Genomic DNA, 24,556 nt, shown 5'->3' with positions numbered 1-24,556 from the left:
ACACTTGTGACTTTGAAAGTCCCATGTGATCACGGAGTCTATGTTTGCGAGATTATAGGAATGCATGCCCTTGAACAATGGCCACTCATAGATTCTATTTCACAGAAGGAAATACCAAATCACAACCTAGCCCTGGGACATTTTGGTTATGGAAGCCCCTTGGCAAAGAACTTACAATCATCATATGCAGCCAACAGTTACATATAGTTTTACAGCAGTCGGTGCTTTATGCGCCTATATAATCTGGTTGAGACTCGCATTTATTAGGTTTGAAACAGAACAGTACCACCTTCACCTTTCGCATTCAATACAGAAAATAGAACCCTGATGTTATTGCCCACCTTGAAGTGACATTACTGCCACGGGCTATAAACGACCACAGGCCAGCATGGGCGGTAGGGACTTAAAGCTCGTTCAAAAGTTTTGCAGTGCCAATAGCCTCAATACATTCGAGATTTGAAGTTTTTTTTTTTTTTGCCCACTTCAGCAATTGTTTATTGCTGTGGTTGTTTACAACTGATGACGGGCACTTGTGTTGCGCCCAAAACGTCGTGATTTAATTTGTTTTATTTTATACCAGCGTGATTTTATCGAAAGAACCAAAGAGTAAGCCTCAACACATTTACTACGTGTGGAATCTCTGGGCCATCGTCATGTTCAATTAATTGAAAAATATACCCTTAAAAGCTGGTGTTGTAAACATACTATAAACACATGGGAGGAATCCGTGTTATTTTCCAAAACATTTTTAAGTGGTGAGCTATGTGGTCAGCCTGCGATGCCCCCAACAAGAAATGTATTGAAGATCCAACAAAGGGACAGCCGAGCTGCTCCTTGTCATACGATCACATGGAAGGTGCTCAGTGCCTCCTCCATGGGCGTGAGATGAAGCAATTCCCCGATTGTAACTCCGGCGAAGAACAATCTATCCAGTTTAACACGTAGGCTTTCGCGACCAATGTTATTCATAATCAACGTTTTTGGGTTTAGATCGCGTTATTTATAAATGTGTCGTAACCCTCCACCACCCGACACGGCCAATCAGTAAAAAATGTGTCACGTTGACAAAGACAAATAGTTCACTGCTTTAGCCCACTGGTGTGTTGAAGCCACAACATTTACAATTTGAGTACGACGTTTCGCTGGTAATTGCAACCAGCATCATCGGGCAATTCTGGAGAACCAGCATCATCGGGCAATTCTGGAGAATTGCCCGATGATGCTGGTTGCAATTACCAGCGAAACGTCGTACTCAAATTGTAAATGTTGTGGCTTCAACACACCGGTGGGCTAAAGCAGTGAACTATTTGTCTTTGTCAACGTGACACATTTTTTACTGATTGGCCGTGTCGGGTGGTGGAGGGTTACGACACATTTATAAATAACGCGATCTAAACCCAAAAACGTTGATTATGAACAATCTATCCAATCGGATTGCCAATCATTGCCCAATACGAGCTTTCGAAGGAGGCAGAAATGGAATCTATCTCGCGACTCCAGACGTTTTCCAATGGCTTCAAAAACTCAGCATACAGCTAATTCATGGATGGTCCTTCCAATGCCTGACACACAGAAGAGGTCTCTGGAATGGCACAACAACGTGGGTCCAGATGCACAGACTCACCGGTCTTGCCTGCTCCGCTTTCTCCGGTGATGAGAATACATTGGTCCTTGTCAGCGTCACGAAGTGAACGGTACGCCTCGTCAGCAATCGCAAACCTGTCACGGCAACACAAGAAGACAACATAGCAAATTGAGCATCTCATTCTAGGTATGGTGGTAATGCACACTTACCACGCAATGACTTGAGAGGTTGGGATTGGTGAATCACACAACAGATTAAAACACGAGAGATATTCACCTGTAAGACAAAGAGGCATCAGTACAGCAAGTAAGTGTCTGATCGATGTGTGTCGATTCAGTGCGAGCTTCTTGTTTGTGGAGGATTTTATTTGGACACTGCTGCTTCTTTCCACAAGAGAAAAATACTCACACCAGCACAATCCTAAAAGTAAGTATGAATGCAGCTTACTTTGTAAATACTAATCTAGATTTGATTATCAACCTGCTAAAACCCTAACTGCTTTGTATTGGTTGTCGTCTATCATATCTGCCGGGTACTACTACACCATGCAGCGCTCGCCCTATCCCTACCCCACACCCCCACCCCTCCCTCTCCCCCCTTTCTTACATATTATACCTCTTACCACGGCAACTCTCTCTCCCACTTCAGCAAAACAAATTCTTGCTGTGGTTTTCCCACCTGATGACGATCGCTTGTGTTGCAATCGAAACGTCGTGATTTAATTAATTTCATTTTATACCTACGTGACTTTACCGAAAGAACCAAAGAGTTTGTAAATACTGGTTGTAATGATCCGGACATGACTTATATGTGCAGTGACATAACGGTACAACAGCAGAATGTGTATCATCAGTTACCATCAACCATGGTCAATCCACAGCAGGAACGAAGGTCTCTCAAAGCTGCCGCTGCCTCTTACTATTCTGTGAAATAACAATCCACCTGGTATCTGCACAAACTGATTTCATTGCTCCATCTCCCCAGTTAACATCTTCTTCGATGCATATTCAATCATCTGCCGTATCCCTTCTCGCGCCTGACGTATGTTCTCTAATCCATGTGTTCTTGTCTGTCTCTCAATGTAATTCCAAGTACGCGTCTGTTCAAGCTTCCTTATACACTTTTCAGTATTTTCACGAATGACCATGTTACTGAACCACAAGTCAAAGCAGTTAGTGCTGATTTAAAACTGTCTTCTGGAGGCACATTGGTGCATTACTTTTCATAATTAAGTAAAAAAAAATCCAAAAGCACTCCAACCTGTTCTCTTCCACCACTTTCTTTAATACATTTTTAACTAGCAAATGTTGTGTTTCATGCAACTGCAGCACTTGACAGCTAACTTAAATGTTGCATGTATTTACTTATTAATTTACTTGTAATAAAAAAAAAAACTTGGCTTGAATAAGGATTTGTTGCAGTGGTCCCAAATAGCTTAGTCCCAATACCTTCTCATCGTCCGTATTTGGTTCATCCAAGTTTGCAATGACAACAGCGAAAGTGCATGATGAATGTTGATTTTTTTTTATCTCACTTAAATCAACACGTATGATAACACAAATTTGAGGCTTTCATAAATAAAACATGGGTCAATTGTAGCAGTGGGATATTTTGCATGCACGTGTTAACGCTACCAGATGGGAAGAAGGAAGAAAACTTTCTAACCGTATAAAACCGCCATCTTTGAAGTACGATATTTACGGTCTCCTGAGAGCCTGGGCCATTCTTTAACGAGCGGCACTAATTCACCTCGACATGCATGGGCACTAAAGCTACCAATTATTGTGCAGGTCTCACTTAAACCCAGAGAGGGCATTAAGGCCTGCTCGGAAATTATTACAACCCAATCAGTTGTCATCTACCTACACGCGGTACCATGAGAAGTGTTCTACTGGCAACGCCCCGCCCCGAACGAACACCTCGACATTTCAAAGGCATCGCTCTTGCCTATGCCCTTGTTTGCCCTGCACACGAGCGGAGATAGCACGGGGAATTTGCCGGACAAGTCCAAGGTCAAGAGTCCAGGCCCTGTGTTAGAACGCAACGGCCATAAAGACGCACGGTGCCGTGCGTGGTGCTGCCAGTGGCGCCACAGGAAGGGGCGTGGAGTAGGGGGCCGAAGTCCTGGGTTGTTTTATTGCTGCACGTCGACGCACTGTGCTGCTCGTGTCCCCAATGGGCACGCGCCACACCTGATTTTGATGATGATGATGATGCTGTTTGCCAACCATTACGCAGAGGTGCACGCTCAGCTCAGTGTAACTGTGTCTTCGCGGCGTTTATATAATTGCGCCTTTGAATGTTACGTAAAATAACTACTGTGTAAAAGTTAAAATACACCAATACAATAATAAGGCAATTAAAAACAAATGTAAAGACCGTCCTTTGTCAAACAAGCGGTGCTCATGTCCATTAATGGTGCTCAGCTTGAGGTGTACATTCCACATTCCCATGGCTGGAACCAGGTTATTAAAAAAAAAACATTGCTGCCTTTTCACAACGTGGTACTTTCTTTACCAACACTAACAGATTGATGTGCCGAGTTGAATACGGTACCACATACGTAATGTGTACAAACTAAATAACGGAACAGCATAATTGCTGCCATCTCTGATACTGTAACTATACACTTTTGATAATCATGGTTTTATTCGCAACAATCATGGTAGTAATAGTTTGCGTAAACATTAACGTATTACACGTAACGCAATTATTGGTGAAACGTGCCATTTACCGTTCTGTGAAAAAAACGATTGCTCGTGAATGATCTGTGCCGCAGTTCTCGAAAGGCGTTCAACTCGAAGATTACGATCCCCCTCCTCACTCACTCTCCCACACCTCGCACACAAACGCAACTATAGCATCACGGGTGCATGGGCACAGATAGGGGGGGCGTGGGGCAGGGACAAAGTGCCTCTGCTCTCATCTACAACCACCCATCCTCACCAAAGTGCTCGCCATAAATGAACCACAATACGTTTCTGATCTCGTCAAGGAGCATAAAACCATCACGCGAACTCCGGTCATCCTCGCAGCAGCAGCAGCAGCTTTTGGCCGGCCATCGAACAAAGATGGTCACCGCATCGCGCTCTTTCAGATGTACTTCTGTGGCCATCTGGAACGCTCTTGCTTCCGATATTAGGAAGCCACTGGAGCTATGCACTTTTAAACCTGGATTGGAAACTCATTTCTTTAGAACTACTCTTTGTGTTTAGTTTGTTGTCCTTCCCCTGCACCTCCGATTAGCACGGTTGACTACGTATGGTGCGAAATAAGTTCAAAATACATATATGAGGCTCTGCTAAGTAACACAAATACTGAGAATATTCCATACTGTCACTTTACAGCTCTAACCAATCAGCCTCCTTTGTGCCATAATATGTCATTCTATTGCCATTGGTTATTTTAATGACTACCTGAGATGGTGAACAACTTATTCATTTACATTCAGTCTTTTCGTTTCCGTGATCCAATTTATACAATAACAATGAAAATAAATTACTACAAACGTAAATCAAATGCATCATATTGACTGCTAAGAAATGTCAGTGGGCTTGGATAGTACATATCCCTAGTAGAGATGGCGGCCAATGATCGAGACGGTCATGTAGTAGCCAAAGGAGGGAGCACAGGTATTTACTCAACTAATGGACAAGCCCATCGAGCCAAGTGGCACTGCGGTTAAAGTGCATGGCTGTCACTTGGAAGGATAAGAGTTCAAATCCAGGTCACGGGTCGAGCCAGCCCATCATAATTCTGGGCTGAATAGAATGATAAGCCCTTTGTGTAGAGATACTCTCTGCTATGTACGTTGCCATACATAGCAGGCGTTACCAAAAAGATTTCCAAAATTCTAAACAAACACAAGATCCAGGTCCGATTCAGTACAGTACACAAGATCCGTGATCGGATCCCATCCGTAAAGGATGTCATTCCTGACTTACAGTACCCTGGTGTCTACAAACTGAGTTGCACCTGTGGTGATTGGAAACGAAACAACATATTTCTGACCACATTCGCGAGCACAAGTCGGATTTGAAGCATGGCAGGACGAATTCTTCAGCCGTAGCTGACCACTGTTATAATACTGCTGGTTCTCATGACATTGTGTTCTCCGATACCAAGGTACTCTGCAAGCCTCCTGGATACTACCAAAGATTTGTCCATGAAGCCATCCAGATATACAAACATAGACATAACTTCAACCGAGATGATGGATTCAATTGAGCAATCATTGGAAGGATGTAATTAAGCAAGTTAAACTTTAGCTGCCGTGCAGTTTACTGCTAGACAGCCAGTTTAGATTTATTTTCATAATCGTATCCATATTCCCAGTCTGTTATCCCCAGCTTCACACACTACCATCACCATTACCACACGTTGTTTTTTTCATCTTGCGCATTCTAATTTACCCCCCCCCCCCCCCCCCACCGGCAGCATAACAAAAGGATGCTTAATCTTAGCTTTCTTATCTACTTCCGCCCCCTGCGTCACAAGGCTTCAGTTTGAGCTCCATGCGTTTACGACTATATAATTCCTCGTCACAGCCATCTCTTAGACACACTTAAGCGGTTGTGCTTTCGCTACGTTGTCCCCAACTGAAGAAGGACGCTTGTGTTGCGCCCGAAACGTCGTGATTTAATTTAGTTTTCATTTATTTTATTGCATTTTTTACCTACGTGACTTTAGCGAAATAAACCCCCAAAGAATATGAATCCTTGCAGTCACGAAAGCTTCAAATCTAGAAACACTTTGTGGAGAGTCAGAAATTATTGTCTCATGGAAAGACTGATTCCCGTCAGAGGACTGTGGAATTCTATCACTGGCTCTGGATCACCATCGATTATGAGCACTGCACAATTTCACATTTGATGTCCATGTTGCTGTTCAGTGATTTCCCCGTGAAAAAGACCAATTGCGGCCTTCTGTAAAGTCACTCATTCAGTCATGCTGGAACTAAATCTAGCTACCTCAAGAAAGGCACTGGGTGAAACCTTCGCTTAGCTCAGCATGAAGCGTATGCAGGCTCGTGGAGTGGTGAATGTGTTGCCAGAGCCCATGGGTACGTGCGCTTTGTGCATTTAATTGATTGTCTTGGTGTTATACAATTCCAAAATCCTCACACAATCAGTGAGGAAAAGAAACATCCATTCACTTTCAGACAGAACAAGTAAATATACGCTTTACACGTACATTAACAGTTTCTAAAATGACTATATAACATTATGGCATTGAGAGTATTGGCTGCTATAAATTTCCACATGATAAGCCACTTCACAATGCTATAATTTCTGGCCAAGTCTCTTCTGTAAAAGAGCTTTATAGCTCAGTGGGCCTTACCTGGTAAAATAAAATAAAAATATTTAACCTCTTCAGCTCTCAGGAGCAACAGCAGATGAAGAAGTCCCTTTACATGTGAACACACTTCATCTAATAAAACACTTAATATGTAAACCAACGCAGAAATAAACCACCAAGAATCCCCACATTGTCAGTTTGCCAGCTTAGGAGGTCATTACCAGGCCATGTCGATTGGTCTGAAACGTGACTCTTTATGGGATTTTGAGTCTTCCACAGAGCAAGGCTTGTGGCTTTGGTCCAGGAGTAAAGAGAGATTTCTTGATAGAGAACTGTAGAGGATATCCCATGTGAACTGAACTTGAGCTACATTAGAAGTGTGTGCGTGTGAGCTACTTAGAATGCAGAGACCAGGAGGTAAAAAGTGCACACAATAACAATGCTCAAAGGCCTCTATCAACAACACAGCAAGGGGAACAGAACGTTAAGGTTTTTCTGGAGAAACTCGATATTATGTTGAGATTATTTGAAGGTGATGTTTGTTGGGCATTGTGTCTTTTATGTCCTTGTCAGTTCCTCTGTGTCTACCATACAAGAGAGGCATTCAGAATTTACGTTTTTCAGTAGTGCTGCCACCCAATGAAAATGCAAACAGGACTATGCTGTTCGTGTGTTTGTTGTCCCGGCTGTGCACGCCACTGTAGTTTGGAAATTGAATGGCATGCCTTTGAAGTGGAAGCGTTGGTTTTCAGACACGTGTGATTTCTTCAGCGACAAAGAAGACGAAAGAGGTGATAGATAAAGTGCTAAAATCATGGATTCTGATCCGTGGGGGAAGCATGCCAATTTTGCTATGGAGTCAACTTAAAAAAAATATAACCAAGGAGGTGGTGTCAAGAATTTTAAAAAGCTCCGTGAACTTTTCTACGATAAACACATTACCTTGCAAGCAAACGGCCAACCCCTGTGGGACCCTACACATGGTTGTAATTAGCGAAGGAATTTGATTTTTTTTTCTTCGTTCTTTCAACTATGTAGTCTCCTGTCGAAGCCTGACCTTAAACGTATGTCAATAAAAACGTGAAAACACAACCTTGTTTAACGCTTAGGATGTACAAGTAACCAGATTGAATACATGTGAATAAATACCTCGTGATGAGTAGCAATGGTGCAAGCTTTGTGTTGGTCTTAGTGCTGCAGTGCAATGGTACCACTTTTCATATAGGAATATCCCATGTTCCATTGCATTGTTCGTTTCAAAATAATAAATATACATTGTGGCCAATGATGCAATGTTTTAACCAACTAGCTTTGATTATCAAAAAAATATTTTTTTTATCAACCTTTTTCCAAAGAGCATATGCAGAATTTACTAAAATAATAGCATCTACAGCAAGTCTGGTATACAGCACGTGTGAATATTTACCCTCAACACTTTCGGAATATCACAACTCCCCGCAACCACCTGCGCATACATTACGGAACCGAGTTTCAAGACTACGCGTTATATTGTTCTGTTGCTACACGAGAAATAATTACAAACCACACGTGTAACATTTATACAAGACTACACGTATCAGAATCTGAATATGACTTTATACTGGAGGAATCTGATGAGCTATAAAGCTCTTCTTCACAGATGTCCAGTCGGGGCGGGTAAGAACGTTACAACATCAAACAGTACAAACACATGATAACAGTGCAAAGTACAAGAAAGGTAAACAAATAACCCAAACACATACAAATGAAACTAAACCATCCCCATCCTACCAAACAAAGCCAACATATTTGTCAAAAGCGAACTGGCCACAAATGATAGCTCAACAAAATGGCTTATTATTTGGACATTTATAGCAGCAAACAGCAGCACCACACAAATGCTTTGCCCTTCATCTTTTAATTAGTCTGGTGTGACTATGTTTTGTCTAGCTCAATGCAAAGAAAGTCTTTGAAGAGACTACATGCCTTTTTATTCGGAAATCCCCCCACATTCATTCACCAAAATGTTTATCTTACAATGATTGGATGATATAAATTCATTGATGGTGTTTATCATTATCTGCAAATAATTCCCTTGCCAGACATGTTATTGTGCTCCCAATAGAAGAGTGTAGAATTGAAAATGTTACTTTTATAAGGAGTAATTAATTCAAGAGACGTGCGTTTTTCAACCTAAAAAATGCAACCACCTACGTCTCATTTGACCTTCTTAATATAAGCATTTGTAAACTCTAAATAACAATAATCACGGCATATGGCTTAATACAGCAGACAGATGATGAAAATAATAGTGAAACAAGACACTTGTAGACAATAGCCCCCAGTGCCTGTGAGACTATGAGAGGCACAGTCGTGGATACTCACACATGGGGGCTGAGCTCGTAGATGTTCCGGTTGCGATACTCCTCCACTTTCTCCGCGGAGTAGATAGTCAGCGGCTTGTAAGGGTTCACCGACAGGACCACGTTGCCAATGTACGTCTGTCAGTAGAGGGAGAAATGCATGGTAATTCAAATGTCCTGTACCTTTTATAAGCATAGCCACTAAGTGTTCAAAGAAGGCGTGCAATGCTTTGTTAAAAAACCATTTCTGATCACTGTATTTTCTAAACTATGGAATATTATATTAAACTTGATTTGAAGCTTTCGTGACTGCAGGAATTACTCTTTTGTTCTTTCGGTAAAGTCACGTAGAAAGAAAACAAGTTAAATAATAGAGTACGACGTTTCGATTACAACACAAGCAGTCGTCATCAGTTAGAACTAAATTTGAGAGAGAGACAAAACACATTCCCATGAGAGAGCTGTGTGGATTTCCACACAGCTCTCTCATTGACATGCTAATTTCTCTGCTCCAGCAGACCCACCTCTCTCTCTCTGTCCCCCCCCCCTCTCTATTTAAGGCCATGACACAGAGGTATTGGGTCTCGGTGTGTCTATGTTGTGTATCTCTCTCTGTACGTCTCTGTGTTGTCTGGCAAAACAACCCGCTACTTATAGTAATAGGGTTTTACCCTTTCAACTGGTACAAAAACTGCCACCTTAATACAACTCTGATAATGATGATTATCAGAGTTGTTTCTTTTTGTTTGCATTTTGACTGCTTGTGTTGTGGTTATTGAAAACATGATGCCTTGTATAAAGGTGTCAGTTTTTGTACCAGTTGAAAGGGTAAACACCTATTGCTATATTTTGCCACTGGTAAAGGAGATGTCTCATAATCCCCTACCTCCTCGTGGTGCTGGACGGGCAACGCTGTCGTGGGCAGTGCTGTGGGGGTAAGGCCAATTCCGATTGGCCTTTCCCGTCATGGCGTTTGTGACCACCACAGCGGCCAAAAGGGGGCTCTGGATGGGTACGAGGGGCTGGTAACCCGCCCACCTTCAATTAATTTTTTTTTAAAATAATAATAAAGTTAGTGCTCCAACAACTGCAAACATATTCCTATTTCTGTTGCCTCATCATTCCTTCAATGACACAACATAATGATGAGAAGCGAGAGAGATGTGCAGCTCATTTTGATATCGACTTGAGATAAATACAAACTTGATTGCGGATCAGCAACAACTTTTCAATTCACTTTTGGCAACAACAAAAAATATTTAACTTACAAAAATATATATGCATGCCCCTTACATGTAAAACACACACACTATTATAAGATTATTTTGTCATTGTATTTTTGTCACAAAATACATGCCTTCGGGCAGAACATTCCCATTTCCAAGCAACATCTGGTTTGCGTTTACAGAGCTTTCCAGACTCGAGCGCTTTTAAAACTGTAGAAGTCTAGTGGTCAATCTGTGTCCTATTACCACTCCACTGACAGCACACATGCACGCACGCACACATACAACCACGGGGCTTCTATGCAGTGGCCGATCCTGTTATGGACTACACGTTATCTCACTTTCACCTTTGATTTACATTCATACCACCTCTTAAAAAAAGAAACAATAATGTATTAAAATGTTCTCATGATTCTTGTTATCTTTAACGGATAACCATACAAAGGGTGTACATTCTTGTGAGGTCTCTATGTCTTGTCACACGTATCTAAGCACCTTTGCACTCTGTGGGAGGTGTGTCAAATAAATCGATATTCAAACTACGTATTCATGTTTATGACTTCTAATTCATACCATGAAATGTCAAAGAGCATAAAACTATGCAATCATCAGTCTGGGCTTTCAAGGATTTGAGCGAGGTCTGTACAACGTGCTCCGTAAGTAGCCGAGACCAATAACATGTGCAATTATCTGAAGAGGTGAATTATGGTTTTTCACCCATGGTTAACAGACGGGGCTAGACACATGGGACGGAGGAAAATGAATGCAGCGATTAGCAATACTATTCTTAAGTTATCGAAAAAACCTAAGAATATGAATCCTTGCAGTCACGAAAGCTTCAAATCTAGAATTAGCAATACTGTTGCATCGTAAATAACATGTATACCGCTACTTAACCTTATGGGAAGCTTGTGTTGCCTCCGAAACGTCGTGATTTTTTATTTTTATTTTACTTTTATTAATTTTAATTTTTTGCCTACGTGACTTTACCGAAAAAACCTAAGAATATGAATCCTTGCAGTCACGAAAGCTTCAAATCTAGAATTAAAGACTTAGGACTTGTTCAAAATAAATCTTGCCACCGATGCTAGCCGTGACCGGGAACTTGCAGGCGCACAGCGAAGTGCCGTGCATCATTGCCCCAACCACTCCATCCCAAAAACAACCACAACTAAAATGTGTGAGGCAAGTGCATGGCGATGCAGAACCACCGTTGCCGCCGACACAACAGAAAGTGTGAAAGGTGTGCTTTAGACATGTGTATACATGCAAGCAAGTGTGTGTCTTGTGGCATAAACACATTAAAACACATCAACAGCATAATCACCTTGAATCAGATACATTTATATGGTAGACAGGACATGATGAGATTTGAGGGGCCAAAGGCTCATTCATTAAGCTGGGGGGGGAGGAATAGTAATTTAGCTAAGACCATTTGATCTCACTACTTTAAAAGGATTACGTTTGATTTCTGTTCGAGTATATTCTCTCCGTGAGTAGGGGAGCAGTGAGCCCAATCGCTCTTCCCTCCCCTTTTCCCCTCGGGCTTGTCATCCGTGGAATACCTGTACCCCCTTTTACCCTATCGCTCGTGCTTTGTAATGGGCTGTTATTCGCACGCAAAAAAACACATTTTTAAAAAAAGTATATGTTTGATAAGCCGGAATGGCTTAGCATATTCTCTCCCTGTTCTTTCTAACCCCCCCGAGCCACCACATTTATGTTTAACGCCGAAGTGTGCTAGGAAGGGGGTGGGACGCAGTGAAGTGGTGGGGATCGCACGTACGTAGAACTCGTTGTGCTTGAAGCGTTCCTTGAGGTTTTCGAGGAAGGACTCTTCATTGAGGGGGTCCAGCAGCACCATGTCCGCCAAGCCCACCTTATCGTCCAGCAGCGAGGTGACCTTGCTCTGCTCCATGACGGCCGATCACTGCAGCCTCTGGGATGAGACGACACACTTAATCACACTCGAGCAGGAGCAGACGGGAGAGGAAAGAACGAGGGACTGATGTAGCAGCATGATCATACAAAGGTGTTTTTTTATCCCACTGGACTTTGTGCTCTCAGTAGGCCTCCTCATAAAACCGCATGTTGTTGCATAACTTTAAAAGTACTGTACTGCATTGTACATCGGGAAAATTATTGCACACAGGGGGAAGTTACTGCTAATAAATATCACTTAAATTTCCGATACAGTAAACAATATGCGTGTAATTATCCGCCCACCATTCCCACCGCAAGGCACTTCGATGAAACGTTACGATTAAGGGTCAACGATGCGTTTCAAGAATTGATTATTTATGTTGTTCACATTGTGGATAATGTAGCACCACGAACAGCTGCAGTGATCACTTGAGTCGATTACATACGAGATCTACAAATTTAAAACGTCGATTGTGAGAAATTTGCCATAAGCTTCAATAATCCACACAATATCATCAATATTATGAAGTGAATCTTATGAAGCGCACCTCCAGTGATCGGCAAGACTGCGTCATCATGAATAGTATATGGACACGCCTCCCAGATGCTTAATGCGGATGTTTAGCAAACACGCATCACGATGTGTATCAAATACGGCAAACAAAGAAAACACAAGATTACACCTGAAGTGCCCTAACAACATCACCGCTTGTGACGTGTTAGAAGGTAAAGGAGTGGCACAGCAGTGAAATCACAAGTGCGCCCCTGACTAAATGATTTGTTTGTTTGCAATAATAGAGATTAAAATTCATTTTAAACAATATGGATCACCAGCTTTGTGCCAAGACGGTCAACGTTATTTGTATTTTTGAGCTGCATCTTACTTTACATGAATTTGGAAACTTAATGTGGGGCGTCTAAAAATAAAAGTAGGCTTTTCCTCGTTTCTTCAAACTTGCAGGTACTTTATATTTAATTATCTGATGCCATAAAATTTACCAAAAAGGAGTATAACATTAAATGGATGAACACATTGAAACACATCAAAAGCATAATGACCTTGAATCAGACACATTTATACGGTAGACTGGCCATGGCGAGATTTCAGGGGCCAAAGGCTCATTAATTAAAAGCAAAGTCATTTATTTCAAACCCTAATATAATCCATACCCATCCCTTTATCCACCAGGTTAATCAGAAGCCCTGAAAGGGAAGTGCCAGCATCTGCTGTGCCAACGGACGCATTTTCACACAATTAATTACGCATTGGTTGGATTTCTGCCTGGAAATGTCTATTCAATCATTTACAACTACACGACATTTACGAGTTGATGGGACACGGGTCTTTGGCAGAATAGTTGCCCTTTTAAAATGTTATATGCTGGGTTTTTTTCTATCCTCTGAAATGTATTCTAATATACATTTGGAGAGAATGTACAATTCACCAATTAACACGTGTTTAGCACCTGTCACTTCGACGATTGAGGCCACGAAGAATACAGACACCGCAAGGTAATTTTACTCAATGTCAACGGCAGTAATTTTTTTGATAGCGAGTTTGCTCCTGTTTTAACCTTTAAATATCAATCTGTTCCATTTCAAGTCGACGAAGTGTTCATGATTCTGAGTAAGGCAAGGTATTTGTGTTGTTTCTAATCTTTTTTGGACAGAGTTGTGCGAGTTAAATCTTCATTGGGCATCTTCAATTTCTCCTCTTCATCAGATAAATTGTTCGAGGTTTTTTTACATTTCCCCCCCACTTTCAGGCACTTTTTAATATAATGTTAAGGTTACAATTTACAAAGTTGCTTCTACTATTTTACTCTTTTTCTTGCTACTCTGCACGACATGGCAATCACAGGTATGCCCTCTTGGGCCCTGAATCACATATTTAAGGTGTGAATTGACAACAATCATAATAAGCGGCAAACTGTTAAAATGTAAAAATGGTATTAGGCCTAAAATGCCTAAAGTATACAATGCCTAGGCCTATATGACTAGTAACGGGTTACAGTCAATGGAATATTTAGTGAACCCCTAAACATTGTAGTTGTATGTATGTTGAACTTGTCACACAGTAGGTAGCAAACCTTGCTAATCGGAGGTGCGGGGGAAGGGACAACAAACTAAACACAAAAAAATAAGTTTTAATGAAATGAAAAAGTAGTACTTGTTTATAAAGCCAGACATCCAACATGTGTCAAGATAACGGCAGATCAAAAATAAATAATTACCAAAGAACTCCAGATAGAGGCTTTGATTGATGAACTCAATGAGATTATGACTGGGCTACCAGAGGCAAACAAGCATGCCACACGCTGGCTAAAGGGGGGAGGGGGACTTGTCCAGATTGTACTCACATCGACGAACACCAGTTGGTGCTACCACTTCATATTGAGGACACGGAATTACGTAATTTCCCGGTAAATGCATGCACACGTCGATTAGGTACATGTAATTACTCGAAGAAGTCCAAGGCATTATCCAGTTGCTCTTGTCCATTAGTGACGCATTGTGCAGAGAAAGTAAAACATTCTCCAAATTGGGGTGGCTGGGTTAGGCACTGAGGATGCCAGCTGGTCTCCGAGGTCATGGGTCACTTGCCTGTAACTGCAATCACAGCCCTGCCCCACTGCTGAGCACCCGAGTGTGCGTTTACAACAGCGTGCTGTCCTTCAGAGGGCACGCTCATCCCTGTCCAGATTTGCGGGCTCTAGACACCGTGCGACACTATTCTCTTGGCAAGAGCGGGCAATGTATTTGTATCTCTTGGTCATAAGCTCGGGTGAGCTTTCAGTTATTTGAGTAATTGCTACAATTTAGTGGCACAACCAACCACGTTACGCGATCGCATGGACGCAACCCATTTAAAAAACAAATGAAGCCAATGTATGAATTTAAACAATTTTTTTTTGCCGCCAGTGATTTCTAATGTTGTTTCCTGTCCTTCATTGACACAAAAAATTCGCGAGTATATAAAAAAAAACAGCAGGCAGCTCAATGATTCCATTCGAAATAAAGATATATAATCAATACGTAAATGTAGCATTCCATAAATAATGCTCATTTAAACTCACATGGAAATTGCTAAATTATTTCAGCACCATATACATTTCAAATAAAACAGTGGCGATGGGGGAGAGGGGCTGGTTGGGGGGGGGGATTAGGAGGAAGAGAAATGGGGTTGGGGGGCGGGGGGCTCATGCAAGTTTAATCGTGGAGTCTTCACGCGCGCTTGGCCGAGTGGAACGACACCGTCCCGATTGCCATTGCAGTGGCTGGAACACTCGGTGCATTCCCATCTCTCGCGCCCAGTGCTCCCTGAACATATGGCCACATTGCTCTGCAGGCGGACTCCGAGGCCCTAATTACCCACCGCGCGCGTGCGTCCCGTATGTACGTACGTGTGATGTTCAGTCTGGCCATGGTGGTGAGGAATTTTTTTTTTAAGCGTACACATAACTCTTTCTGCGAACCACACTTTCTGTGTATCCTGCAAAATGAATCATCATTGAAACCAAATGACTATTACACTGATTCTTTGGTTCTCTCTTTCTACGTGACTTTACCGAAAGAACCAAAGAGTAATTCCTTCAGTGACGAAAGCTCCAAATCAATATTAAACTTACAGTGAGGGAAAAAAGTATTTGATCCCCTGCTGATTTTGTACGTTTGCCTACTGACAAAGAAATGATCAGTCTATATTTTTTACGGTAGGTTTATTTGAACAGCGAGAGACAGAATAACAACACAAAAATCCAGAAAAACGCATGTCAAAAATGGTTATACATTTATTTGCATTTTAATGAGGGAAATCAATATTTGACCCCTCTGCAAAAGATGACTTAGTACTTGGTAGCAAAACCTTGTTGGCAATTACAGAGGTAAGACGTTTCTTGTAGTTGGCCACCAGGTTTGCACACATCTCAGGAGGGATTTTGTCCCACTCCTCTTTGCAGATCTTCTCCAAGTCATTAAGGTTTCGATGCTGACGTTTGGCAACTCGAACCTTCAGCTCCCTCCACAGATTTTCTATGGGATTAAGGTCTGGAGACTGGCTAGGCCACTCCAGGACCTTAATGTGCTTCTTCTTGAGCCACTCCTTCGTTGCCTTGGCCGTGTGTTTTGGGTCATTGTCATGCTGGAATACCCATCCACGACCCATTTTCAATGCCCTGGGGCTTAGGGAAGGAGGTTCTCACCCAAGATTTGACGGTACATTGCCCCGTCAATAATCCCTTTGATGCGGTGAAGTTGTCCTGTCCCCTTAGCAGAAAAACACCCCCAAAGCATAATGTTTCCACCTCCATGTTTGACGGTGGGGATGGTGTTCTTGGGGTCATAGGCAGCATTCCTCCTCCTCCAAACACGGCGAGTGGAGTTGATGCCAAAGAGCTCCATTTTGGTCTCATCTGACCACAACACTTTCACCCAGTTGTCCTCTGAATCATTCAGATGTTCATTGGCAAACTTCAGACGGGCATGTATATGTGCTTTCTTGAGCAGGAGGACCTTGCGGGCACTGCAGGATTTCAGTCCTTCATGGCATAGTGTGTTATTAACTGTTTTCTTGGTGACTATGGTCCCAGCTGCCTTGAGATCATTGACAAGATCCTCCCGTGTAGTTCTGGGCTGATTCCTCACCGTTCTCATGATCATTGCAACTCCACGAGGTGAGATCTTGCATGGAGCCCCAGGCCGAGGGAGATTGACAGTTCTTTAGTGTTTCTTCCATTTGCGAATAATCGCACCAACTGTTGTCACCTACTCACCAAGCTGCTTGGCGATGGTCTTGTAGCCCATTCCAGCCTTGTGTAGGTCTACCATCTTGTCCCTGACATCCTTGGAGAGCTCTTTGGTCTTGGCCATAGTGGAGAGTTTGGAATCTGATTGATTGATTGCTTCTGTGAACAGGTGTCTTTTATACAGGTAACAATCTCAGATTAGGAGCCCTCCCTTTAAGAGTGTGATCCTAATCTCAGCTCGTTACCTGTATAAAAGACACCTGGGAGCCAGAAATCTTTCTGATTGAGAGGGGGTCAAATACTTATTTCCCTCATTAAAATGAAAATCAATTTATAACATTTTGACATGCGTTTTTCTGGATTTTTTGTTGTTGTTATTCTGTCTCTCACTGTTCAAATAAACCTACCATTAAAATTATAGACTGATGATTTCTTTGTCAGTGGGCAAACGTACAAAATCAGCAGGGAATCAAATACTTTTTCCCTCACTGTATGTTCAGAGCCTTTTCTTCCTATGTATACCGACGGTCATTCGAAATTGGTGTTGTATTGAGTTCACAACCAAGTGGACCTTTAAGAAGTATCAATTAACAACATAGTGGGATTACATTCAGACATGCCTGTGATTAATTTGCCACTCTTAGAAACAAATATCAGCGTCAACGATGAAATGCCCATCAATTTATTATAGCGATATATTCCTGTTACGTTGACTTTTTTTATTCAGTCACGAGTGCCAAGTTTCGTGTCTAAGATCTAAATTCATATCCACATTTGACCCGTGTGGGGGCCTTTAAACAATTGAACAACTGCTCAAGTCCCACCCAGCTGTCAGGCGCAACGACCTCAGACGCTTTGATGATCAGCCCTAAACTGGTCATGCCTAACTTGCAACAAGTGTGGCACACTCGCATGTTACGCTGGGTCGTTGCCAGCTGTGATCCTCCGGATTCCCAGATACATTACGGAATGGATGTTGATTATGTGCACAAGGCAGGAGAATTCCAAGCTGGCACAAATGCGCACAAAACTCACTAACATTTAAAAAAAATATCAAATGTTGTTGGCACAATGCAATGTGCAATGTGCCAGCAACTTTTATTAAACACTAGCTTTACTACCCAGCTTCGCCCGGGACTTGGATTATTGTCTTGGATTAATACACGGCCTACGCAGAGGGTGGGGGGATGCGTGACGTCAGCAGGCACCCTGCGTAACGCTGCCGTATGCGGGTGACATCACAGATGTGACGTCACCGCTCACTTGCCGTGCAAAATATATCCATTATTGCACCAAAATACAAAAGTCTATTTTTATACTTTTTGCATTGTGAACAGTCTGGAAGATACCCACATGCCACATTTCAAATTTGTTGCATGTCGGGCAGGATGCTAAATATTTTGAAGAGAACACACATTCACAAAGTTACCTTTTATATATATAGATTAGTTTATTGAGTATAAATGTGTTTATTTGTGAAGTGTTTGTATGTTACTCAGATGCCTAATTCAAATCTGGTCACCAGAAACATTTTTTTCATGTATTTTTCATCAGGCCCCATGTTGTTAAGTGCAGTCTCCAACCTTTATTAACTCAATCTCTCTGGCCCTCTCTATGTGCTGTGCAGAATGACCATTGTCCAAAACGTCACCTATGATTAATGTTCTTTTTTATTTTAATGCGGTGCTTTGTCACGAATGTGTTACGTTGTTCTGTTTAAATGTCTATCTTTCATTTGGTGATGCTGCCAACGCATCTTCACCAAATTATTTGCTCATTGTATCCACGTCAACCTTTGGTGAGGAGGATAAATAAATAAAATATTCTACAGAAATCTGTCACACCTTCACAGTGGTGGTTCATTGTTCGGCATGACACAGAAAAGAAAGTAACCTGGCAGGCGGCCGTGCAAAATTGGCTACACATAAACAAACAGGCTGAAAACCACCCAATGTGCCTAACACGGCCCCTAATCACTAAGAGGGGCATATATTTTATGAAGCAATCGAAGATGGACTTTTTTTACAGGGCACATGCAAGGTCCTTACCCTCATCTCGCGAATATGAGCGTTAAGGGCTGGGCGTCGTTATCACCCAGCTTTACCACCGCTGGTGAGGAAAGTCCTGTGCATTTTCAACGAGTCACTTGTCAGGTTTATTGCCACGTGGCCCTGAACCTGCAACCTTCAAACCCTGTACCCAGTGGCATTGAGACACACCCTAAGGGTGCAAGATCACTGTCTCGCTGATGGCACCAAACATTACAACCGAGTCTACGCGTTTACTTTTGAGTAATTTGATCATTCTTGATGCAAGGTCCAGAGGCAGAGCTTGTAATTCGGAGACAGTAATTGAGTCAGATCAACAACGGTAACGAGGGGGGAACGTATCCTTCATAGATTGTACCTGAGGCTAAATATAAACACCAGCATCTGCTTCATTGGAACATGTTCTGCGTTGCTTGACCTTGCTTTGATAGTAATGTTTCCTCGCTAGTAAGGGGCCGTCCATAAATTACGTCACGCACCGAGGAAGGGAGGAGGGGGGTCAGACATTTGTGACGATATGTGACGATGTGACGAGGGTTTGAGAAATGTGACGTCACATCAAAATGCGCAACTTTAAATAAATATTAATTAAATAGAATTGTTATAACACACTAATTTTGATGCATTTTCATTAACTATTTGATATTTAAATTCACTAAGGTCACCTTTTATTTATACCATGAAGGAGCATTTTGCTTCTCCATGGGAGAATGGAGAAGCATACATTTTGTAAATGTTTTGAATGATTTTTTTATTAAACATTTAGATTCTAATAATTCTACCAGGGCTTTTCATTTGTGGAATGAATATGTGATTTTTTTTATTGTACTCTCCAATTTGCTTCGTTCTACTACAAAGTTTGAAGTAATTTTTTATAGTTATAATTAATTTTAATATTTTATAATTATAAAAGAATTTCAATATAATATTCTGAACATCTGCAGTTTTAGTTAGACGTTGAATATTTTCAAGTGAATGTTATGCTAAATTTCAGCTTTCCAACGCCTCCTTTTTAATAAATGTTTTCTCCTACAACATCAGAGTGCAGCGCCACATTAAATAGCGCACTAAAATGACAATAGTTTAAAGTGATTTGAAGCATGTTTTATTTTAAAAGGAAATATGTGTTTTTTGGGGTGGGGCAGAGCTTTGTGACGTCATATTTGAGGGGGTCTGACTTTTTGTGACGCCGTATGACGAGGGGGGGGGGGGTCAAAAATCGGCCAAAATCTCGTGACGTCATTTATGGACGGCCCCTAATGCGTTTTTATTAACCTTGGGCAGTACATGGTTACATTAGCTCCAGTCACACCTATTTAATCTCAGTCTCTGGAGAGCCATCAATATTAATTTTAGAAAGTTGTAAACAATGATTTATCCGAATAAATATAACCCAAACTAATATTATCCCTCATACAGTGCTTCAGTTGAAAACAATGTTATGGGCGATTGTGTTGAATTGTTCTTGTTATTGGATAATCTCGTGAGAAATTGCTTCATATACGATTATATAAAGTAAAGAATAGCATCAAGCATGTAACATCCAAGGGTATGCAGAGGTTGTGGGAGAATGTTGTCAAAACTGAAGCACTTCTCATCAGCAAAGAGTCAACTTGCAGAAAAGACGAAAGTTTGAGTACATCTCCTAATCTATGAAGTGTGTATGTATGAACTTATTTCGCACCGTACGTGGAAGACATTGGAGTTGTAATTGGTCCTGAAGATTAATTATCTTCTTAAATAGCTACATTATGCAGGACCTCATATCTCCATCAGTTCAACATCTCCTACATCCACAATTTCCTCACCCCAGCTGCTGCTGAGACCCTCAACCGTGACCTCATCCCGACTCAACTACTGTATTGTAACTCTCTTCCCTACAGCCTCTTCCAATGCCGTCACCTTGAAACTCAAGGTGATCCGAATGTTGCTGCCAAACTCCTCACCCCGCACCCATAAAGAGTAGACAACATCACCCGGTAATGCTGAACGCCCCTCAAGCTCCCAAAATACCAGTTGAATTTCAAGAGTCCACTCCCCGTCCTCAAAATCCTCAAATGAGTCAATCTCTTCATACCTCTCCCATCTCGTCAGACACTCCGACCCCTCCGCTGAAGCTCCCTGCTCCAAAACAACTGTTCTGTTCACTCCCTTCCAAAGTTCATTTCCAGGTTCAAAACTCCCCTTTATTCCTCAGCCTCTGCACAAAATAAATCCACCATTGTTCCCGCACAGCATCTCGAGATGAGGTTCCATTTTGACACTGCCATACATCTAAATTGTATTTAAATTATGAATTGTCATGAATTTTCATTTACCCTCATAACAAAGTGCCGCTTGAAGGAGTAAATTTATTACATTTATCGAGGTGGACAGATAATCAAAAAAAGATCATTGATTATTACAGGATTATTGGTATAACGATTAATACTGAACCGGTATTAGTGGCAGAGCAGGGGCAAAGTAATTAGTTCACCGGAGTTCAATTCCACCCCTTGGCTAACATCAGTGTTGAGTGGCATCTGAGATTATACCAGACACGGGTCCCCTTCACCATCCCGCACCGAGCAGCATGGTGAAGCATGGTCAAACAAACCCCATGACGGATGTGGCGAGGGGGGTGGCCGTCATGAAAAAAAAGAAAAACAACGGTTTACCATTGCTTCGTTTCCAGGTCATTACATTAATGGATGGCTCTTAATTCTAGACTTGAAGCTTTCGTGACTGCAATGAATCATATTCTTAGGTGTTTTCGGTAAAGTCACGTAGGTAAAAACATCAAAATTAATAAAAATAATAAAATAAAAATAAAGATCACGACGTTTCGGAGGCAACACAAGTCTCCGTCATCAGGTGGGACAGTCACAGCCAGATCAGCTGCATCAAGTGAGGCAATGATTCAAGATGTAATCCCTTAAAAGCGAGTTGAGGGGGGGAGGAGAGGGGGGGGAGGGGCTCATCAGAATGTGGTAGCCAATGAATGGAAAGTATCGGGAGAGAAGGCTCTTGGTGTAATAATTTCTGAGAAAACGTATTTGTTTTATTTTGCGATTTAAAGCTTTCGTGACTGTAGGGATTCATCTTCTCATTGACTTTACCGAAAGAACCAAGAAGAAAAAAGTATTTGATTTACGCAAAGTTGCTCATGCAACTTTACTCCATTAGGATACGAATAGTTAATTCACACAAATACCATAGTATCACCATTACCCGGTGTAAAACGGACACTAGCTCTTTTAACACATGCGATCATTTCCACTTCAAGCAACGATGCCCATTCTTAATTTCCGACCCAGTAAATAGAGGCAGGAAATGTCAAACCGAACGGTAAATGCTGTTTCACAACGCCGCACGAGTTCTCTTACACACTCACTCAAGCGATCAAACATGTCACTGCACCAACCAAAAACCTGCCGAGAGCTCACTGACCCAGAGACGATCTCTTTGAGGGAGATGACCACCCTGATTTGTTTTCTCAAGATAATTCGTGTGTATTTTGAAGACACCGTTTTCAAAAGTGTCAGGTTAGAGTCCCGACTTGTTCACCTATTTACTAGCTTCTGTAACATGTATTTATTACTATTACTAGCATTAACATTAAATGTTGTCCAATGCCCATGGGTCTCTCCCACTAGATTGGATCTTACACGTAACTAACCACTGTCCATCGCTACACTTTGCCTCATTACCAAAGCACAGATTTAATCGGGCCATGGCAGTGTTCATTTTCAGTAAGCAGTTAACAACTGAATGAAAACCCATTGACACGACACTAATGGAACCAACGGAAATACGAAGTTAAGAACCATTCAACAACAGAACCCAGGAAAGGAATGGAACCACAAAGAGAATGAGTCATGGCCCTCGTGAGGAAGATACAAGATGATGCCCCAGCTGCCCCTGTGTGCCCTCCTGCCCGGTGGGCACACTTGATGGCATTGATGATCATGCTGATTGGCAGAGCGGTGCTGTGCAGCAGCAGCAGCAGCAGATGAGGATGATGATGATGGACCCACCGTGAATGTAGCAGCCACACTGACAGGATTCTCCGGACTCAGTTCCACATGGAAGGTGCTGAGCTCCTCTCTCTCTCTCTCAGCTGCTCCTCTGAGCCGAGGATGGAAGAGTGAACAAAAGCTGGTCCGCACTCCGCCGTCACGCACTCCCCCCCCCACCCCCCACGGGACGTGCGGGGTGGGGTGTGGATGGTGGGGTACGGGGCGGGGCTACCAGGGGGGGGGGACCTGGCTGGATGGGGTTGGGGCTCTGGAGGGGGGGGGGTGGTGGGGTACGGGGCGGGGCTACCAGGGGGGGGGGACCTGGCTGGATGGGGTTGGGGCTCTGGAGGGGGGGGGGTGCAATTGAGGATGAAGCGAAGGTGGGCGTGGGCAATGTGATGAGGGGCGGGGCTAGTAACTGAGGGGGCGGGGTTTTACTGGTAGGAACGAAGTGGACCAGACCACCAATAGATTAATGTGTCCGTCCGTCCGTCCGTGGGAGGGGTGGTGTTGAGGGTGGTGTTGGAAATGAAAGACTACGAGTCTTTAAATCTCACAGCGTTTCTTGTCAAAACAAACACTTTTAATTAACGTTACACTAGAATACAGTATTTTTTTCTTTAACTCCTCTATACCCGGTCGATATCTCTGTACCGGTACTAAGTATTATTCCTACCAGCCCACCCCGCAAGGTCCTGTTATGATGAGGGAAGCGGGACTCTGCGAGGGGGCGGAGCTAGAGACGGCGAGGGGCGTGGTCTCTCTCTGTGTATCTTGGTGATATCTGTCCGCTTATATGTCTGTCTATAGTTTTCTGGTTAGATTCTATGTCGCTATTTCATTATACCTCATGATGATGATTGCTTGTGTTGCAATGGAAACGTCGTATGCTATAATTTAATTTATTATTTTATCTTTATACGTGACTTTACCGAAAAAAACAAAGAATAATCCCTGCAGTCACGAAAGCTCCAAAATTAAGATTAAGGAATAGAACTTAGCTGGCTGTAAGACGAAACGAATAATTGAGTGATATTGCGTTGGCAGTGGTGCTCAAGCATGAATTGCAACAAGAAATTCAACACATTTGTCAAACAACACCGCTTTAAAATATTTTTTTAAAACAGGCGACGTTTCGGTCAATGCCCCTTTTGAATATATAGAGCTGTGGAAGAGACATGGGGAGGGATTCGGGGCGATCAGCCCCTTGGCTGTAGCCTACACACATACAAGAGGGCTCACGATCTCTCGTAGAAGTACACAATAGTCCCGTACAATAAAGAAATCGTTAGCGCCGCCGTGGAGAATCATACTTTTCACATTGGTGCTGTTATAACCCATTACGTGAGTATGTTAAACTTCTTTCGCACCGTACGTAGCCAACCTTGATA

General features: G+C 42.4%; 1 protein-coding gene across 3 annotated transcripts in view; it reads right to left on the bottom strand.

Annotated features, from left to right (window-relative positions):
* The window catches only part of LOC133345392 (unconventional myosin-Ib-like), a 105,350-nt gene extending 82,010 nt beyond the window's left edge, over nucleotides 1–23,340 (bottom strand). For all 3 annotated transcript variants that reach the window (XM_061556099.1, XM_061556100.1, XM_061556101.1), the window contains exons 1-4: nucleotides 23,184–23,340; nucleotides 12,238–12,390; nucleotides 9,248–9,363; nucleotides 1,625–1,719 (exon numbers count right to left, since the gene is read on the bottom strand). In XM_061556099.1, the coding sequence (XP_061412083.1) occupies nucleotides 1,625–1,719; nucleotides 9,248–9,363; nucleotides 12,238–12,369 (343 nt within the window). In that variant the 5' untranslated portion in view covers nucleotides 12,370–12,390; nucleotides 23,184–23,340. The remainder of the gene's footprint in view (nucleotides 1–1,624; nucleotides 1,720–9,247; nucleotides 9,364–12,237; nucleotides 12,391–23,183) is intronic.
* Between the last annotated feature and the right edge of the window lie 1,216 nt (nucleotides 23,341–24,556).

The sequence above is a fragment of the Lethenteron reissneri genome, chromosome 21 (genome assembly GCF_015708825.2).
Source record: "Lethenteron reissneri isolate LAM-NWPU_2019-01 chromosome 21, ASM1570882v1, whole genome shotgun sequence".
Classification (NCBI taxonomy): domain Eukaryota; kingdom Metazoa; phylum Chordata; class Hyperoartia; order Petromyzontiformes; family Petromyzontidae; genus Lethenteron; species Lethenteron reissneri.
Note: the sequence above shows the minus strand (reverse complement) of the source record. Positions and strands in the feature narration are given on the sequence as shown.